Below are 21,122 nucleotides of genomic sequence, written 5' to 3' on the forward strand. Positions count from 1 at the left end.
GTGAGTGATCCCTCCCTGTCCTTGTCTCGACCCACGAGCATTTCTTTACATTTTCTCCTCTTCATCCCACCGGGGCCGTGGCCGGGGCAGGGGAGTGAGCGAGCGGCCACCTGGTGCTTTGTTACCGGCTGGGCTGAAACCACAACAATGATCCACTTTTTGTACTTTAAAATATGTACCAGTTATAATGGACAGAGGAGAAAAAGCTTTAGTCCTGGGATCCTCATCGGTGGTCAATGAAAGAGGGCCAGACACCGAGCTTAAGCACTGGCCTCCAGATACTGATACTGCTTAGTTGCTAACCACCATTCTAGCTTCCAGCGAGCTCTCCGAGGCAGTCCCTGGGCACAGGCAGGGCAGTAGTTCTCTCCAACGGGGTACTCCAAAGAGGCAGTGCCTTTTATGCAGTGCCTTGCATAACAAGATGCACCGGATTAGATTGTCCCTGCCGAACCCAGCCCTCCTACACCACCCCAGCCAGCTTTGCACTTGCAGGCCCTCCTTTCAAATTTTAAGCGTGTAGCATACACCCTTGGTTTCATTATATAGAAACGGCGTGTGGCAAGCTATGCCACGTCCTTATTATTTCAGATAGTTGGAACTAGCTCCTTGTCACCAAATATTAATGATGTGTTATGGTCATAGAGACATCACATAGGGCCAGGGGGAGATGCAGGACCAAGTGCTGTATGCATGCGCATGAACAGTCTGCTCTAGAGTAAATTGGCCTACACTGCAGGGTAGAAATCACAGGCTGGAGTGGACACTCTTAAGGGTGTGGGTGTAACCTTAAGGGTCCTGTTTGCATTGGGAGAAACTACTTAGAGAAGACATTGTTTTGTTCAAAAAATTCTGCAACTTGATAAGGAGCCCAAGCAAAGTACTTGCCTGTAGTTTATTTTAGTAATATATACTTGAAGTCTCCCCCCCAGTTAGTTTAGCTTTAAAAATGAATTAGAACCCATTTTATTGTTTTTCAAGCACATAAGTTTATATATCCACATGTTTTCAGCTCTTCCAGCTTGCATTTGGTCTTAGGGTAAGTTGATGTGAGGGGCTCTCCAGGTACTGTTTTTTCATGGGTGTGACAAGGAGAGTCCTGTTCTTTTTGTGCCAAGTGCATTATTGTGTTAATCTGCTGTTGCTGGGGGTGTCAGGCACACTGAGCATAGACATAATGTATCTTTATCACTGTGTCAACATTCTGAATTCGAGGAATCCTACTATCTGGAAGCTGCATTGTTAATGTCTTCAGTTTCTAACACTTTTTTGTTATGTATTAAACTTCAGTAAGATATCAGCTTTGATCCTTGCTGACTGGAAAGAGAGTACTTTTGATGTCAGGCAAAAGCGAAAGAAACTTGTGCAACAGTTTGGCCTCTGAGAGATTTAAGACTATCAAGATCCACACTTCACTTTCATACCATAGTCAAACTTCTGTGGCTGAGGCAGAGCACAGTCCTCAGTGCCTGTGTATGATGGACATGTCACGCTCACACATTGTTCACGTTGAGGTAGATTCTGGTCTGTGCTGTAGGCTCAAGTTGGGGTTTCAAAGGTCTAAGGCATCCATCTGGGTTCTAGGCTTACCTGGATTCATATATTCCTATCACCAAAGACAGTTGGTTGAAACGTTTCCATTATTCCCTCTATTTTTGACATGTATCCCTGGTCTGAAGGGATTTGAAAATGTTACAGGAACAGTTCCACAAAGAATGCTATTTGCAAAATGTATAGGGGAAGAATCTGACTGACTGAAACGAGTGGAAGTGCTGGGACCTTGCCTCGTATTGGTTAGTCTCATCTGTGGGGTGCCTAGAATGCTTCTGCTATTAAGATAACATAAACGTATGGTCACATTTAATTATAACACTTTATTATACATGTATTTATAGAGAGGTAATACAGAAGAGTAGGCATAATCAAAAGATCACAATACAGTATAACATTCAAAACAATGATCTCTGATGCTCAGGATATTTCTCCTATTTTGTCAGCCCTGGAGGAAACCAAAAAGCTCTTCATATGGGCTAATGGAGCTAGGACTGTTTACAGGCTGCAGATTACAGTTCAGTCAAAGGTTAAGCTATTTATTGCTCCTTTAGCTCTGGAATAGTGTTTCACCTGACTTTAAAAATTGAAATACATTTGTTTATTAAGATTTAAAAACCAAACCAAAATAGGTGTACTGCTCAGTTGACTTGCTTATTGAGGAATGTGTCAGTAAAACCATATTAATGTAATTTGTGAATTCTTAATATGTTTATAATTCTTTTTCTTGCAGGCGTTCATGTCAATGTTTCAGATTCTCACACAGGAAGGATGGGTGGATGTCATGGATCAGACACTGAATGCTGTAGGACATATGTGGGCACCAGTAGTTGCTATTTATTTTATACTATATCATCTTTTTGCTACTCTGGTAAGTCCTCACTTGCAAATGTGCTGTGCTTTTCTTTGTTTTGAATTATTCTCATAGCTCCTGTATTACTTTTCTCAGCTAGTTAAAACTAATTGTGATGCTCATTTTCAGCATAGAGGGCTTTAGGATCAGTTCTTTGATGTGATAGAATTTACCCTTCAGCCAAGTGGCATAAGGTGGTGGCCTTTGTTCTGGTGTGAGGTGGTGTTCTTCATAAGATCCAAGTCACACTGCTAGACTAACAATGTAATTCTTAACTGTCTTGTACCTTTACAGTTCTAATGACTGCAGAGTTAAGCAAGTGCTTTAATTTATCATGTAGGAATGGTCTCCTCAGCTTCCATTGCATTCTCTTTGCAGCAGTAATTAAAGTGAGAAGCGTAAAGCCTCAGGGTATAAACTCTTAACTAGAAATCACTGCTTTCCTGTTGCATGTTGCAAAATCAATGCATGGAAAATATATGATATAGTATATCAAGCAGTAAAAGAATGAGAACTAATACAGCAGTTCCTGCATGTGTAAGGAAATGGGGATTATATAAAAAAAAAACATTTTTTCTGTATGCATTCCAAATGGGATGTTTACCTTTTTTTATAGAGAAAATGGTAAAAAAATCAGCTTTTCGGATATCCTATATCAATAAGGGCTTGGTACTCTATTTTGAATACCAACACAGAGAAAATACCACAATCAGGGAATAACCATTTAACACACCCTTAATTCACTCCTACTTTTTCTCATATTGTATTTTGCATTCACTGCAGTTTTTCATGCATTTATTCTTATTTTCACTTTCTTCATTCCATGGTCTTTCTTTGCTCGGTTGTCTACTTAGATAAGGTACTAACTGTATTTATACAATCTCCATCAGCTTCCATCTACTTTTACTTTACAGTATGTCCTGTTTCACTTCTAAAGACTGAATAATCCAACTGTAATTGTGGGTGCAGCAGGTTCCTTCATATGGATTGAAATCTTGATCACTTTATAAATGGCAGTGAAGTGCATTTGATGGTCTTAAAGCTGCTTAACTATATTAAAGTATAAGCCAAACAAATGTATGTATTAGCAGAGATATAGGACATGTAATTTATTCACAAGAGTCAGAGGAGTTCTTGGGGTCTGGAAAAGCAACTTTTAATGCTGAAGGGATCTTTAAAACTCCTTGGAAATTGCGGATAGAAAGCAAAAGGGAAGTGAGTTTTAGTCATGGATTTGAAAGCAGTTACTGGGTAGAGAATCTTATTGCTGTTTTTCTGATTCTTTGCCAAGAACATTGTCTGAACTGGAATCCATTTTTATCTCTTCAATGAGCATTAAGCAAGTCCATAAAGTAAATTAGTGTCAGGTGGCCTCTGTGCTAAAAATTCACACCTGAATTGAGGAGTAACTTAGCTGTAAGAGCAATTTTAGTATTCTGTTTCATGTTTTGAAAGAGTCATCTGGGACTTCTCCGTTTGTTTATTCAAAGCACTTACTTTGCTAGGAGCAGCAAGTCACTTTTCAGTACAGCATCCTCAGTTCTTTTACAGGGAATTTGCATTTAAGCACAAGGTACTTGCTTTGCTTCATGTGTGTACACATTTCTTCTCATTCACCTATGCAAATTTTACATGGATGAAGAAACTCTGCTAAAACAACTTTGCAGAATTACTTGGCCTTGCGAAGTTGTTAGTTTCGGTTCTAAGATACTCCTCAGACCCTGGAAGAGAAAAGCTATGTAGGACAGTCATCTGGAGGCAAAAGAAGCTTAAAGAAGGAAGATAACGTGAAATTGGTAAAGGAGCACGAAAACGGTTGGGCTGCTACTAAAACCAAATAGAAGAGTTCTAAGAATAAACAGCCATCAGTGAATAACAAGAGTGAAGTCAAATGAAGAAATTACTTTCACCAGCCAAAAAAGGGGTAGGATTAGAATGGAGAAGTGATAATTGCAGGCATTTGGCAAAGCAGACTATAGAGCCTTGGAAAGGAATGAATAGTTTTTACATTAGAAGGCAAAGAAAAGTTGAAGCTCAAAAAACAAAACCTCTGTTGGAAGCAAGGACTGTTATTAGTTGAGAAGGCAGCAGAGGAAGTTAAACAAATAACAAGTTTGCATTTAACTTTTCTTTTGTGGTACCTCGTCTTTTGTTCTTGTTGAAAAAAAGTGAAAAAGGAGTTAAGGAGAGTCTTGATGCCTTGATGCGTATCTGTGCACGAAGCAGCAAGACTGTAAGGGGTGATAGATTTAATGAGTACTATACTTCTTTTTAGTGTGGAACTGCACTTCCTTAACTAGTACGCTCTGAGCTGCAGGTACTGGAGTTATCATAGACTGTATAAAGTATCTAAAGAAGAAGAACACCAGACTGTAAAGTTCTGACAGAGTGATAGAAAAACTGTTCATCAGCAGTTAGGGATCGATGTAGTTTGTGCCAGGGATTATGTATTTTATCAGAATTCTGTCTTGCTTTGCCATTCTGAAGGCCACCTTAACTTCCACTGTTTGTAGTGGTCGGATCACTGAAAACCTTATGAGGTACTGTTTAAGTATGTGGCATATAATATGTCTTTTTGAACAGCTGCAGGAAATTCTACATACTGCTAAAGCCAGTTTCCTAGTAAAAGAACATTTCTTTTTCTGAACATGGACATTTTATAAATTTATGGGTGAGAGTCCTTCCTGTGTCTTCTGTACCTTTATATTTCATGGAGGGAAAGGGAATCTTGCTCTTGAACAAGGTCCAGACATCCAGCTCATGTGCAGTTTGAGTTCCAAACTCCTTGTCTGGTGTACTAAGGTACTTAAATTTCATCTTCCATATAGGTGGGAAATAATTTTCCAGTGTGATTGAATGACAGGTAAACTTACACTTCATTTACAGCAGTGGTGGACAGATATGTCTGTTCTGGTTGTGACTCAGTGGTCCAAGACTACAGAAATATTTCAGGCCTGTAACTCTTCTTTTAAAAGAGCTTAGATTCCTTCTGATATCTCTAGGAAATTGGTGCTTGCCTGTAGGAGCTCAGTATGTTTGAGGATATTTGCCTTGAACCGCAGAGACTAAAACCTTGGCAGTTGCTGACAGCTTTAAAGCTATGTACATACAATTTTACTGCCTTAAGATGTAAGTTGTCAGAGGATATGTGCTGAACAGTGGTATCCTCCCTCGCCTGCATCCTTGCTTTCCTAGTTCTCTCCCCTTCTCAGCTATATCAGTCACATTTTCAGCTTCTTTGGCCTCTGGTCAGTATCTCTACACAAGGAAAATATAATAATCTGATATACACTTTTTTCCCCCTGGGATTCTTCCTTGTAGAGGCATATCTACACAATATTTGATGTATAGTAATTGAAAGTGCATGAGTTTCCTATAATGTGGCTCCCAATGCATGCAAATGATGAGGCAGCTTATTTTTCTTTCAAAGTGGGGTTAGCTACTTTGCACAGAGGCGCCCTGAGCATTAAGCCAGTCCATAAAGTAAATTAATGTTAGGTGGCCTCTGTGCTAAAAATTCACACCTTAATTGAAAAGCACCTTAGTTTTATGAGCTGTTTTAGGATTCTGCTTTGTGTTTCCTTTTTTTAATTATTTCCGATTAATTTAATTTTCTTTTCATGTGAAATACATTTTATATGGGTATATTGTTAAACATACATAATGCATTGGTCATAAAACCTAGAATTCAGAATTTTAAATTTCATATAATAATTGTAGGATAAGCTAAAAAACAATTTACTACTTGCAAAATGGCTAGCAGACAGATGTCAAAGGCAAGATTCCCATTTACATCAGTAGGGCCCTCATTTTTCCATGTCATTTCATAGTACTTCTTAAGAAAATGAAGACAAGCTTTAACAAATAATTTGCAATTGTTTTGTAGATTCTACTCAGCTTGTTTGTTGCTGTTATTTTGGACAACTTGGAACTTGATGAAGATCTGAAGAAACTTAAACAAGTAAGAACATGTTTTTATTGTGCTTGGAAGTAGTTTCAATAAAGCATTACTTTACTGGTGTTTTTATGGTAAAAGATGGGAAACATATTCATCAAAATGAACAAAACAGTAGATGTTGAAGAAAATAGCAATATTTTTTTAGATAGTTGACCATCACACAATGTGAGGTAGAAATTAAGAGATTGTAAAAGAGATTTAGAAATCGGTTTAAATATTCAATGAAAGTCAGTTTAGGTAGTCATGTAATTAAAATCATTTTAAAATCACAGCTAGGACATCTTTTTGCTTATAATCTAGTGAAAGATGTCCCTGCCCATGGCAGGGGGGTTGGGCTAGATGATCTTTAAAGGTCCCTTCCAACCCAAACCATTCTGTGATTCTATATGATACTTTATGAGCACACACCGCTGGAGGGGAGACCTCCTGGCAAGGACCCACAGACAGGAAGCGGTAGAGGGGACTAGGTTGAATATGTTAGGTGAGTGCTAAAGACACTTGGCAACGTTAACTGGCTTGCTTGATTCTCCAAATTTGAGGACCAAGATTACCAAGAAGCCATTCTCTCACGCTTGAAACCCAATGACAATCACATAAACCAAATGTAACTAGAGAGTTCACATTGGCCATTCTGATCTTGTACACGAACCACCAGAGAGGAAGGTATCTGTAGCTTTTACATAAATATATAGCTGTGCTTTAATCTGCGCAAAGAGGAGCAAAATCATCAATATTTGCCTACTTCATGCACGAAATAATAGCAAATTGAGAGCTTAATATGTGGGGACCTTTTTTGTAATACTTGGGTTATAGCCCATTTGCTGTTTTTTTTTCATCTTTCAGGTGCATCAGCAATTATTGTAGAATTATGTTCTTTCAATTCTTGAAAAATAATCACCCAGACAATTTAGTTATTTTACATTGAACTGTTACATTGATACTAATGTGCCAAATAACCGCTCCTGTATTTTTCCTTGTATATTTTTTTTTCAGTTTTAAAACTAAAATGATGTGTTTATTCATTTGTTTTGTTTATATTTGCTGTGTTCATTTTCTACACAACTCTCATTTGTGGATTTAGATATTGTATAGAGAGCGCTCACTGAATATGTAGAATGTGTCAAGCTAATATTGCTTCCCGATCTTCTGTTACTTCAGGGCACTGACAAATGAGAATATTACATAGTTATTTTAAATTCTTCTTTATAGAATTCAATACAGAAATCAATATTGCTTTTGCTGTTGAAGTATTAAATATCAGTATGTACTGCAAACTTGAAATAAGTTAAAAGGGCGGGTATTTTCTGCCACAAAGAAATATAATTATTGGATTTCAGTTAATCAGCTCACATAAGTGAAATGAGAGATCTTATAGATGATTTTGGGATGGCCAGACAGTCTTGAGTACACAAACTGAGGAGACCAAATCAAGTTTATTCATTTTTCTCCTTATCAGTCTCAAGAGGTAAAATGATCTGAAATGAAAATGGCTCAGATGTATGGTAAGCAATGTCATATCATACTGATAATCTTACAGGAAAATTTTCATGATGTCTGCATGAATTAGGAGCACAAATCAACTTTCTGAAGTGAAGAGCTTAAGGTACAAAATCCTGTGGGTTTTCTGTGAAACTTAGCATCTTTGATTTGTAAACCATTTTAAAAGTCTACACCTTTGCTTATGAAATTGCAGCAGCATGGCTTTGTGTTTTAGCAGCCCACTCTGGAACTGGTGAACAAAAAGCAATGATGAGAGGCCACCACTTGCAATGCGTGCCACTGTGCCAGCCTGGAATCTTGTTAACCTGGTAGGAATCCTGTCTCCGTAATAGCAGTAAAGCACACTCAAGTAAAAGACATAAATAGAATTTTTAAAAAAAGTCCCTCAACTTCATAGATTTGAGACTGGCAGCAGCATAACTACATGAGTGTGGTGCTGGGCCAGAGTAAAATGGCTGCCTGTGTCACCAGACCTTCTAGCTACCACGCAGTGTGGCACCATGATGACACTGATAGTCTGTTTCCATGACCCAAGTGCGTATTTAATCAGGGGACAGCACTTTGCCATTGGACATACCGGTTTGGTTGACTGGCACAATGATATATGCATTATACACCATTATACCATACAAAGATGTCCAAGGTGGCTGACACTGGTTCATTTGTATTTATGCTTGCTCTCTTCCAAGAGTATTAGTACAATTGACTGTATTCCCTTCTGGTGTTTTATCCAAACAAATTAATGTTATACAAAGTGTTGCATGTTTTAAAAATACCTAAGGTAAAAGGAGGTAAGAGGTCGGTTCTTGGAGCTGAATCATATGGAATTACTGGAATGATTGGACAACTGATTTAAGTGTCTACAACAGAAAAGCCTTCCTGTGGGGTAAATGCGACGGTATCACAGGCTCAGTGCTGATAATGGCTGTGCACTATCATACTGAAATATTGGTTGTCTTATCTCAGAAGGTAAAGCAGAAAGAGTTTCTAATTCAATCACATTTTGAATTCTCCACTAAAAAAAATGGAATGTAAGAAGAAAGAGGATTGTGAGGTAATTGTTATGTTTTAATCAAGACCATTTCTATAAAGAAATAGATCTGTATTGCTGCACAGGAAAATTTTTGACATCTATAATTAAAAGCTGAATGGTGGTCCAAAGGAGAAGTCAAATAATTCAAACTGTTAATGTAAAAGACATTGATTGGTTGAAAATGGTGAAACTGTAATGCTATCAAAAGTATTTCCATCCTCATGTTTGCATTTTTTCCCTGCCTTTAATGGCTGTAAAGCTTGAGGCCCAGGGCATTCTCAGATGATGAAATATTGAATGATTTTCAAGGAAGGAAGGAGAATATTTTTAGGCCAGAAATCACACCTAGCTAATAATGCCTTTTGGGATGTGTCCTTCTTAATTATGACTTAATTCCTTTTCTTGAACTTGGTAAGAAAAATAATATTACTTATCTTTCAGATTATTGGGAAAGGACTAATTAGTTAATATTTGCAATGTACTCTAAAATGTAAAATGATATGTAAACATTTGACATTCATGTTTGTTCAGTAAATGTGTTTAAATATGAATAAATTAAAGCAAAAATACATTAAATGACTAGGAGATTATAAGGAAGATTGTAAAATAATGTATTTAAAAGCTAGTAAACTTTTAGAATTGAATTTGGCAGTGCAAATTTAGTTAAGGATATGCATCATGATTCCGTTTTTAATTACATCATTACATTATATTATTTCCAAAAGTCTCACCTCACTTAGTGCAAAGAGTAGACAGAGCTCACTTCAATAAGCCAGTAGTTGATATTTTTTCTCTTTATTGTACAGTGTGTGATCCCTGTGCATTATTTATTGCACAGTATTCAAGCTTTGCTACGAAGACACAACTTAAGCTCCTTCCTGACTTTTTTGTGGTACCCCTCATAAGTATCTAGAACAAAGATAAAACTTGTAAAAGATTAATTTAAGTGATTTACTTAGCACCACAGGCACACGTAGGGAATAGAATCTCTTTTTCCAAGACACAATTCAGCTGGTTTAAGCACAGAATCATTCTTTGTATTCTTACAGCTCCGTTAATTCACAATGCATCTTCCATTCTCTGCCAGCTCTGCGGTCTCATCCTCTCTTCTAAGTCTGCCATGATAGCTGATGTCACGTGAAAAAGGGGTTGTACTGTAGCTCATAGTCACCGTCTGTCTGTCCAATAAACCTGATCCTCTGCAGCAATCCAGACTGACCCTAACACGCTACTTAACCTCCAGGTATGAGGTTGATCCTGCTCATTTTCCTGTGAGGCCCCTTTCTGTGGTGTTCGGTGCATCAGTTATGGGGATGATATTAATCTTAGGCACAAGAAATCTTATCAGCTACAAGCTGAACTTCCTTCTCTTTTATTCTTGTCTTCTGTGCCCTCTCCATAAACAGTTGCCCCAAAGTTAAAAAGTAACTGAAAGGATTTCTTTGATTTCTTTCACCTTTTGTGATAAAGTTTGGACTTTCTATTTAGAAATTCAGCTACATCACATGAGCTGAGTTATTTTTATCCAGATGTTGTTTGACTACTTCAAAGCACTCTAACGGATTATGAAGCATGACTTTCCTTCACAACAGCTGTGTTAACTTTTCCTATTATATTTCGCACGTATTTACTTATTCTACTGTTATTACATTCCTATCAATTTGCCTAGATATGAAGTCAGACTAATTAGTGTCTAATTTCCCATGCTCTATCCTGAAACCCTGTTTTAAAGTTAGTCACATTTGCCCCTTCCCTTTCTCTAGCTACCGAGTTTATTTAGGTGACAAGTTATTCACCACTGCTAGTATGTCAGCATTGTTATACCTGAGATCCTTTAGAAGTCTTGAGTGAGTGTTATCAAGTCTTGGAGAGTAACACATTGACCTTGTGTCAGTTATCTTCCAAAAGCTTTTCTCCTGACATTTTTGTTGGAGATTCGTCTTTGGCACAGTTTAGGGTCTTCCTTGACCTCCTCTGTGGTTGACACAATTCATTTTGCTTTCTTGCTTTGGTTTTATTTTTCTGAACACTCTCGATTAATAGTCTGTTGCTCTTTTGAACTCTCTGCAGATCTTGCTGCTTTCTGTATGTTCTTAAAAGCTTCCTTATTAGATTTTTTTCTTTAGAAAGTAGTCCCTCAAAATCTTTCATGTTGTACCATATTATTGTTTTATAAAAAAATTGCCAGAATTTATGCTTTTTTCTCTCTTCTTTGCTTAACGTATGTCTTCCCTTTCTGAAACATATCCATTTACTTTTAAAAGCCTTCTTTGCACTCCAGTTGACATCGCTGGAATTTTTGACCTTCTTGAAGTTCTTCTGTAGGTGGTAGATGTATTCTGCGCTTCTAAACCAGGATATTTAAAATTAATCCATACACCCCACCTGCCAGTTTCTGTTATTTGGCCATTCATTTAAATTCTTTCCAAAAGTTGTATGATTTTATGTAATTATTTTTTTAATTTAAATTCAATGTAGTAGATGGGTTTGACCTTCTACTTGTAAAAAAAATTCTGAATTTAAGAGCATTTTTAGCACTGTTACAGAATAGCTTTTTGATATTTATGTCATGAACTAGATCTTGCTCAGTACTAAACCATGAGGTGCTTCTTCACTTAGGTGTTCTCTGTCTGTATAATTCAGCGAGGAGTCACTTATGAGTAAAAAGTTAATCTCTTTCTTCTACCCTTTGCTAAACATACATGAGGGTAAACAGAGGCTTCCCACTATTATTACAGCTTGTCTTTAGACCTTTAATACTACTTTGCATATTGAGGTTACTTTCTAATCCTCATTTATGTGTATGCAGAATATTTCTTCCAGTTAGGCATGCAGTTTCAATACAGAGGGATCCTATGCTGTTTGTGTATGTATTTACCGTATTCACTTTATTTGCTGTAGATTTTCTGTAACGAATAGTACCAGTCTTTCACTGGTGCAGTGTAGTATCAGTCTGGATAATATGTTGCCTGGTTCTGCACATTCTGATTCTGTAGGATCCTGCTGCTTGTTACTTCTACCAAGTTTCTGTGATGTCTTCTGTGTCAGCCTTGTGGGTTTTTTAATAACAGGAATTCTAGTCCAATCATGTTGTTTTTTAGGGTTCTACTATTAGTATAAAAGCCTGTATATGTGGTGTTCTTGTCTAGTTTTATGTCCCCTCCTTAACATGGCTTTATTTCTTATGTTTTTCTGTTCCCTATCAGAATTTTGTAAACTTTTAGAATTCCCATAGCCTCATTCTGTACAGAGAAACTCACTTTTACCTGGTTGATTACTCCGTTTTGGGCTTACTCTACTGTACCTGCTCCCTGAAATAGCTTTTGCAGCCAATGAAGTTGATTAAAAATGTTATGGAGTTTTAAACACCTGGGTAGAATTCATGCCACTTCACTAATACATTACAAAGTTGTATATGCACTTTGAAATATTCATGCAGGTTTCCTTCTCTAGTCACTGAAGAGTAGTAGCTACTTTTGGAGGGCAATTTTGAGAGACCTACGTTTTGTTTGTAGGGTGGCTACAAGAAAATTTTAAGCCACCAATGAGATTATCCTCAAGCCACCCCTGCAGCACAGTTTGTAGTTTACAGCAAGACACCTGTACGACACTCCTGCTCATGTGTATATCCCAGCTTCCCTTGTACCGTACAAAGTGGATCCCTTCTAAGCTTACACAATTTAAGAAGAAAGATTTGTGGAATAATGGCAAAAAATAGAAAACAAAAGGTAGGGATAAATGATTGTTTTTCATAATAGAGGATAGGTACCAGTAGAGGTCCATGGTGATCTTGGCTGGGACCTGTGCTGCTCAGTATTCATATATTATCTACAAAATGGGGTGAATAGTGAGGTGACAGAGTTTGCTGATGGTGCAAAGTAAGTACAGGCATGCAAAACTAAAGCAGACTGTGAAGTATTCATATTTTGTGGCTGAGAAATAAAATGTCAGATGATATGTAATGTCAATAAATACACATAGAGAAGAAGTCTACTAGATATGTGAATGTAGGCTTTAATTAAGCTATCACCAGTCCAGAAAGATTTTGAATTGTTGTACATATTCACTATCATGTCAGTTAAGTGCTTACCAAAAGAGAAGGCAAACACATTTTTAAAAATTAGAGAAAGTTGTTTAAACACAAGTGAAAATATTACTTACTGTTCTGCTGTTTACATCCAAGATGCTTCCATGTCGAATACTGCATGCACTTTTTAAAAATAAGATGTAATAAACCTAGAAAAGGTACAGACAAGGATAATGAGGATGATCTTCAGCTTGTAAATGACGTGATGGAGGAGGCTAAGACAGAGTTATATGAAATCACAAAAGGTGTGAGTAGTTGAATAGGAGAAGACTGTTTTACTTCTTCCACTTTAAGAAAATGAGAGGGCACTCAATCAAATCAAGTTGATTTGGTTTTAAGACAAATTAATGGAATTAAATTCCTGTAAGGGCTGATACATTAGATGTAGCTTTCAGTCCCAGAGGTTGTCAAGGCTAGGAAACCATGCAGGAAGTAAAATTACTCTGTATTTGATCTGTTCTTATATCTCAGACACCTTCTGCTGGTCCTTGTCAGAGACAGGGTACTGGTGAGACGGACCTTTGATGTAACCCGGTGCACTCATTCTTACACCCCCAGCGCACTCATTCTTACACCTCTGATGTTCCATAATCTGAATGGGATTTCAGAAGCAATTTGCAAATAACAAAGGATAAACCCATTGGTGGCTAAAACCACATGTGGCACCACTTTACTGAGTTGTATTTCCACAAGGGAAAGAGCAAGCATCTCAAGCATCTCTGAGTATAAGCAGTGGCATAACTTCCTTGGCCGTGTAATCTTACTCCTGTAATCCTATTTCCTGGAATTCCACTGTTAAAATATATATAATTTTAACAGTATTAAAATATAAAATGTTCTTGTTTTGCCTTATGCTTATGATAACAACCCCAACTTACCTCAGTAACTTTGGAGGGTTTATTTTACAGCTTATATCAAACAAGATTATTGTGTCCCTATTTTACTGCTGGAGAATCAAAGCTGTAGAAGCGCCATCTCTGGGTTCATACATAAATTCCCAGTACAGCAAGGAATCGAACAAAGTCTGTTCTAATGCTTAGGCCCCTCAAGTCAGTCAGGAACATCCATCCACTTTAAACTGTTGAAATCTCGCATAAGTGTAGTTCTGCTGCTTCAAAGGAATATTCTCTTAAGGAAGATCAGATTTCTGTCATATCACATGTGTGCCGTCTGTGCTCACCAGTGCACGCTCACAACATGAGTACAGATGGCATTCATTACTAAAAATATTGTCCCAATACATGCCTTACTACCTAGCAACAGAAATTCTTAGAGGCGTAAACAAGACTATGCAGTAGGGACATTACATGCTCCTTTCCCTCCAATTCTGCTCCACACCATTAAATATATAAAAGATTTTTTTCCCCCTGAATCCATATCAAAGCAGCAAACACAGGAGGCTGCATACATACATATATATATATATATATATATATACTTACAGTATATATATTTAAAAAAAAGTCCTGCCTTTAGAATTATATTAATTGACCTCTGTGCTTTTAAAAATAACAGATGTTTACCGTGTTAATTTTCTCTTTAAATCTCACTTTTAACTATTTGATGTTGAAAACAGAAACGTTTATAAACAAGGAAGCTTGGACATAACGATAGCTTCTTTGCTGGTTTTGTCTGTTGAGATAGATTCTTGGTTTTGACAATGGTAAATGTCCCAACAGCTCAATTTGATGTCAGTGGTTCAGGTTTTGAAATGCTTAGAAGCTTTGCAAAAAGGAGGCAGTTCAACAAATGTTAGTGGTCTTGACAGGACTTCATAGCAAATGCATAAAAGTAAACCATTAGGCAGTCCGTCTGATAAGAAGGAGCAATTGCAGTAGAAGAAAGTTAATCGAGAGTTGGGTGCCATCAAAAGTGGCAGAACTATTATGGAATCTAGTTCCATAATACTCTTTTTTTTTGGTGGTGGTGGTGGTGATGGAGACATGGGGAGGTCTATACTGGGGTCCACTACCATCTAGTTGTCCAGAACTGCAGCAGCAGGGTACAGAGGTCTTTGAAAAGAATAATAATAAAGAAATTTATTCATTTTTAGACGTTAATCCCTCTGGTCTTAAAATCTGCCCTGTATTTTCTGGGTTTGTTGTCAGGGGAACAGCAATTAGCAATTAACACCTTTTTTTTTTCCTCACTAAGCAGTTACTTTTGCTTCTTTACTATTCTACTTAATACTTAGATTAGAAAATCCCTGATTTTAATGAGACTTTTGGCCTCCTACTATCTAAAGGGAGAGTATCTGATGTTTTCTGAACATTGTACAAGATAATTCTGGCACAAATATTCTAAATATGAATTTGATACTGCTCCCCTTTCACTCAAGAATGCATAAGTGAAATTTTGGTTAATGTCAGTCAAGACAAAGCAAGTTAGTCTCTAAAGAGATTGTGCTGAGTCCTTCTACATTTTTCTCTAAAGTAGAGTGAATTTGAATAAAAGATTCAAATCAGACATTTATATTAAGTAGAATAAAATATTTTTTTCAGTGTTGCAGGAATCTGATCACCATAGCATCCCATTGATTTTAAGAGGGTCACAGATACTCAGTTGCTTGTAGAATTAGAATTTTTATTAAACTAAAGTAGTATTCACATGCCAGACAATTCAAACTTACATCCACAGAGCAAACATAAAATTTCCTTTCTGTGATTGCTATAGTATTCAGTTTTGTTTGTCTGTAAGCTGGAGACAAGAAGCACAATTTGTACCTTCAGTCTTAAATTCATGTGCAATCAGTTGTTGATTATGCAATTATTATTTTGATGCAGTTAAAAAATACTTCCAGTGTCTGTGCTTTTCATATCCAACTTAGAGCAATTAGATTCACACTTTCAATCCATGCAAAAGAAGTCTCCCAAGAATAAAAAACTATGTGCACTTAAAAAATGCAGTCATTTTTAAGAAGGAGGAGTGTATCTTCTGACATACACTGAAAAAAATAAATCATGAGAATTCTGTGTGCTTATGCAGTAAGCAACATAACAAAAAGTTTTAATGCTTTCATAGTTAATCCAACACACAGAAGTTTAGAAGCAACTGTCCTCAAGTTTTGGAACAATTATATATGAAGAAAAAAATTCTCGTTCTTGTAGATGAAGATTGGAATTTTCTAAAATGTCAAAAGGTAGGATTCATGTCACCTTGTTAGCCATGCGAAAAGTTAGACATGTAGTCTAAGCTAGTCATCTGCGCTTGCCTGTAGTCATAATTACCCTCCAGGGAATGACTCATCCCATCCAAGTTGGGTGCTCTCTTTTTCTATTACAGAGGGAGTCTAGACAACTAATTAGGCAAAATGCCTGACTTTCACTGGATAAAGTTAAATGACATGAATCTCCAACTTTAATGAATTAGGAACCCGCGTTTCATTGACATTTATCATATGGGTGCTTTTACATTACTGAGGCCCAAAATCACGGTGTGTAACACTAGGGATCTTACTGAAGTTCCTAGGTTTGGGGCCCTAATTTAGGTTAGGCACTTATATGATGATGGCAAAAAAGAAGGATGGAAGTCAACATTCAAAACTGGTCATCTGTCTTCACTCACAGCAGAGAACGAGTTCCTTGTTTGTGAACTTAAGTTCATAAAATAGCAGGTCCCTGGCACTGGCGCTTCAGTTAGTTTTGTGAAAGTGTGTGGCGTGAATCCAACAGGATCTTTGTAGAGCTTCCCGACGTCCACCTGGGTTGCCTCAGAAGGAAATACAGGCCCTGCCTCACTTGTGGAACAAAAGGCACACTCAGAGAAAAAGGCAGTTTGGTCTGTGTGAAACCAATTCACCATTTGCTATGAGAATATGTCAGAAATGTGGCGCTCTCAGGTTGGAATGTATCCTACTAAGTTTTTGTAGTTACATTCGGTCTTAAAAGACAAAGTTACAAATAATTGCTTCCCCAGAGAATAAGGCTTTCACTACGCTGCCAATGATATTGAGGATATCCATCTTACATTCCCTGCAACGATATGTTAACCAGTGTTGCTACATCAATATCAAGATACTGGGAATTTATTTTTTTTTATTTACTATGGTGCTCCAGTATTCTTCTTGCCAATATGCTCAGCACCTTTCTCCCCTCAGCCATCATCATTATGGTTCCCATTTTCTCAACTACTGGTTCTTTTCCTCTCATATCCAGACACAGTTAGTGCAGTCTTTTGTTTACATTAGATCATACATTTGTTACTGCCTGTAATCACTTCTCCACATCATTGTCAAAGGAATTTACCCATCCTCCCATTGTTGGAAATATGCAAAACAACCGTCTGTTTATTAAGGGAGCCTCCATAAATTCATGGATGCAGTACTGGTTTCCTTGAAACCTTTCAAGGTGTCTCTCCTTTTTAAAGTTGGCTCTTGCTCTGGGAATGATCACTACTCTCTTTTGGACTAAAATGTCCTTCTAATAATAGATTATCAGTCTTTCTGTGTCCAAGGTATATAGTTATAGCTGAAATTCGTGATGTGAGAGAAAGCTTTCACACAAACTAGGTTTCCAATGTGGAAGTCACACTGGCAAAGAGATAAAAATGAGCAGTACACTGATCTTTTCCAGAACTAAATACAGAAGTCAGATCTGCAACCTAATCTTCCATTAGTTTTTTTTTTTCTCTCTCACACAAAACATGTTTCTCCTTGCAGTGCTGGGTATGGTTGCAAATTTTAACTCATTTTCGGGTTTGGGGTTTTTTTAATTGTTGTCGTTCTGTTGAAATCGGATGAACAGGAAGAAAAGGTTTTGCTACCAACCTGTGGTGTATACATTCATGATGTTTGCTGAAGCAGTCTATCTGTATATTCATACCTTTCCAGTTTTTGTTGTGCTTTTTTCAACTGTTTTTAGATACTAAGCAATGAAATTTGGTTTCCATACACTCTTGCCCTCCAGATGTTCATCGTCTCTTCATGTAAAGCAGTTCTAACAACTGAAAGAGCTGACTGGTTTTCTAGCTAGTGAAAATACATGCTATTTTTATAGCTTCTGCTAGACACTCCTGCTGCTGTCTTTTTGTATTATTGTCTGCAGAACATATGAAGAAAGCAACCTGAACTCAGTGCCCTGCTTATTTTTCTTTAACTTTTTACTGTGAGCTTCTAAGAATAAATATTTCTGCATTGATCCTTACCTTTGTTTTGGTCAAGAAATGATCATAATGAAACTCCTGTGAGAGCTTTGCAGACGTGAGGGCTGACAAAGTGATTTATTCAGCAGAACTAGTCATAGAGAGAAGAGAAGTCAAAATCTGACTGTCGGCCAAACTGAAGCCCATGTGCTCCAGTGCCATGAGTGAGGCCAACAAGTTCCACCTAAGCCTGGTTCCAGCAGGAGAAGGAAGTCTAGATTCTCTGGTATGAAGAGTAATTGAAATGGGTTGCCTGAAACAATGCAAAGGTAAAAGCTTTCCCATAATGTGGATTTTGGAATTGAGAAAATACAGTTACACACTGTAGGAGAGCTCTAAAAAGCAATTATTTTTAGCGCTGTTAAAATGAAAGCACAAACTAACTAAGGCTCTACATGTCTTTTTTATCCCATGCAGAACCCTGGTTTCTCACAGAACATGTTCACGTGGCAGCTAGCCAGTGGTCTGTGAACTGCTTGCCACGCTATCGTGCATGACTTATTAAAAGCCAAGTACTTTCCTTTTGGGAGGGAAATAACTCCTTGGAAGGCAAGCCATTTTAAAGAAGACTGTTCTAGGGAAAAGAAAATAATGTATTGGAAGAGTCCTTGATCCTCCCTTTCTCCCTATTATGAAAACCAAAACATTAACAATTCAGGTTTTGGAGTAAAGCACAGTTACACAGCTATCTGCAGCCCAAACCATCTGTGATTTGATTTTGAAGTGCAAGAGCCTGCATTATTCTGAAACCAGAACATCTGCAATAGTGAAGCTTTAAGCAGTTGGCACTTTTACCAACATTAACCAAAAAAAAGAAAAAGGTTGTATTGAACAAGGTAACTGTATTCAATAGCCTATTGTTTCAGAATGCTCCTTATGTTAAGTATATGCCTTTGGGTCTGGATAATCATATGGGTAACAGAAAAGGAAAATGTAATGCTTTCATTCATTCACTATATGTCTCAAGTAAGTTCCTGATGTATATCAACTAACTCTGGATTCATGAAAAGCTTTAGATGAGCTGAGAGAAAACAAGCTGCTTGCAAAAGCTGCGAAAAATTTTAAGACTTGCCAGAGCTACTCTAGGAACCAAAACTGTTAATGCTGGCTGTCATTTTTAATCTTTGAATTGTGGTATCAACAGATCTGCATAAAGCTTCTCTAAAAAGATTTTCCAATGTCAGGTCTTTTACATTTACCACATCCTATAAAGATATCATAGCCTTAGATTAAAGCCATTCAAGAAGCAAGGGACACCAGATTTTCGTGGGATATATAGGATGCAGTCCTCCACAGTATAAAACTGTACCTTAACAGTGTGGTTCTGGACTATCCTTCATCCTATTCCTCTTCCTCTTCTTTTTCTTTTTCTCATTTAAAAACGTAGTGAATCTCAAAATTTTTAGAATATGTTTCTATTTTAAATGATTAGAAGAAAATTATTTTCTGGTTCACTTCTAGGAGATCAAACTTTCCCAGTTCATTTACTGAAGCTGTAGCTTACATAGGAGTTGGAGTTGTAATAAATTATTACTGGAAGATTTTCTCCATGAGTGCCATAATATGATCTTCATTTATATTTGACACCACTTGTGTTTTATTTTCTTTCAAAAGGTGTCTTGTCTTTAAAAACTGTAATTTAAAGTCTGTAATGCATTTAAGTATTAGTAAAAAAAGTAGAGTACTACTTGTGGAACCTTGTCGAAAGTTGTAATTTGTAAGAGATGGTAAGAGTTTCGACAGATAGATACTTTTTAACTTAAGGTGTTACTGAGAATGCATGTTCTTATGCATATGTGTGGGGATTTCGCTGACTCTCCCTAAGCTCACAGTAAGGTGGCAATTTGGACTAAGCATGAGCAGGGGCAGGAGAAAGTTATAAGGTCATTCACATGTTTTTTCCTATTTTCCAATGTATAACAACTAAATTGTCTTTGTCTTGTTAGCATTACCTTGAAAATGAATAACGTATATTCTTGCTTTGTATAATGCTGTTCTCTCAAACCTCCTCTTATACATGCATATGTGCACGCACACACGTCTGCTGTAAAGTTTTCTGTTAAGAACCCCACTAGCTAAAAACCAGTTATATCTGCCACTGCAAAATACTAAGGCTGACTTATTGATGCAAGTGAAGCTGGCAGGAGCTTCAACATTAACTTCAACAGAATGAAGTTATATAAAACTAAGGTGAACTGCAGTACAAACTACATAATGATCATCATCTCCACTCAGCATCACTTTGTGTAGAAATCAAATCTGTTAGTTCAAGGTCCCCTGTGGGCAGCTGAAATTAATATATTTCAAAGTGGAGCTTCCTATCCACCCGAGGAAGTGTAAAATGTAGAAGAATGTTACATAGCCATGGCAATACTTGGTGTGTGCTGGCCATCACAGTGCAGCGATACTCATTCCTGTTGGCATAGTGTTTCAATAGAACTTTCACACAGTGATCCAGTAGTAGCTAAGATTTCTGAATTATGTTGCCAGCTATCTGGTCACTGACTTTTTATGTCAAGTACAACCTTAGGAGAACATTGCACCATCATTACCACTGCCATCTTCCAGGACTATCCTCACTACGTCATGCCCGATCAAGCAAAAGTGACCCCTTTGCATGGTTTCAAATAACAAGGGTGACCCATAGGCCTGATTTAATCTTTTCATTACTTCCATGCCTCTCCCACTACCCGTTTTCATTCCCGAGCTCCAAAAAGGCTTTCAGTGTCCTTGCAAAATCTGAGGGGAAAAGGGCTTTATTTTTGTGAGACCTGGCTTTGGTTTTTAATTTGGGCGGGACACTAATGACCAGTCATTATTTCTGTGGAGGCCTCTTACTATCACTTTAAAGCATAAAGCAAGTTCAATACGAGTGAAATGCTAGCCTTTCCCTTCCATATTTAGCAAACAGGGACAAGAGTAATTCTTCCAGTCCAATCTTCCTGTGTCTTGGTGAATTCAGATTCTAACTTCATGACGACAGAGAACGCCTGTTTACAGT

General features: G+C 37.3%; 1 protein-coding gene across 4 annotated transcripts in view; it reads left to right on the forward strand.

Annotated features, from left to right (window-relative positions):
• The window catches only part of NALCN (sodium leak channel, non-selective), a 246,619-nt gene that overhangs the window by 143,340 nt on the left and 82,157 nt on the right, over nt 1-21,122 (forward strand). For all 4 annotated transcript variants that reach the window (XM_030036507.1, XM_030036506.2, XM_030036508.2 and 1 more), the window contains 2 exons: nt 2,285-2,422; nt 6,291-6,365. In XM_030036507.1, coding sequence (XP_029892367.1) covers nt 2,285-2,422; nt 6,291-6,365 — 213 coding nt within the window. The remainder of the gene's footprint in view (nt 1-2,284; nt 2,423-6,290; nt 6,366-21,122) is intronic.

Source organism: Aquila chrysaetos, chromosome 14, assembly GCF_900496995.4.
Source record: "Aquila chrysaetos chrysaetos chromosome 14, bAquChr1.4, whole genome shotgun sequence".
Lineage (NCBI taxonomy): Eukaryota > Metazoa > Chordata > Aves > Accipitriformes > Accipitridae > Aquila > Aquila chrysaetos.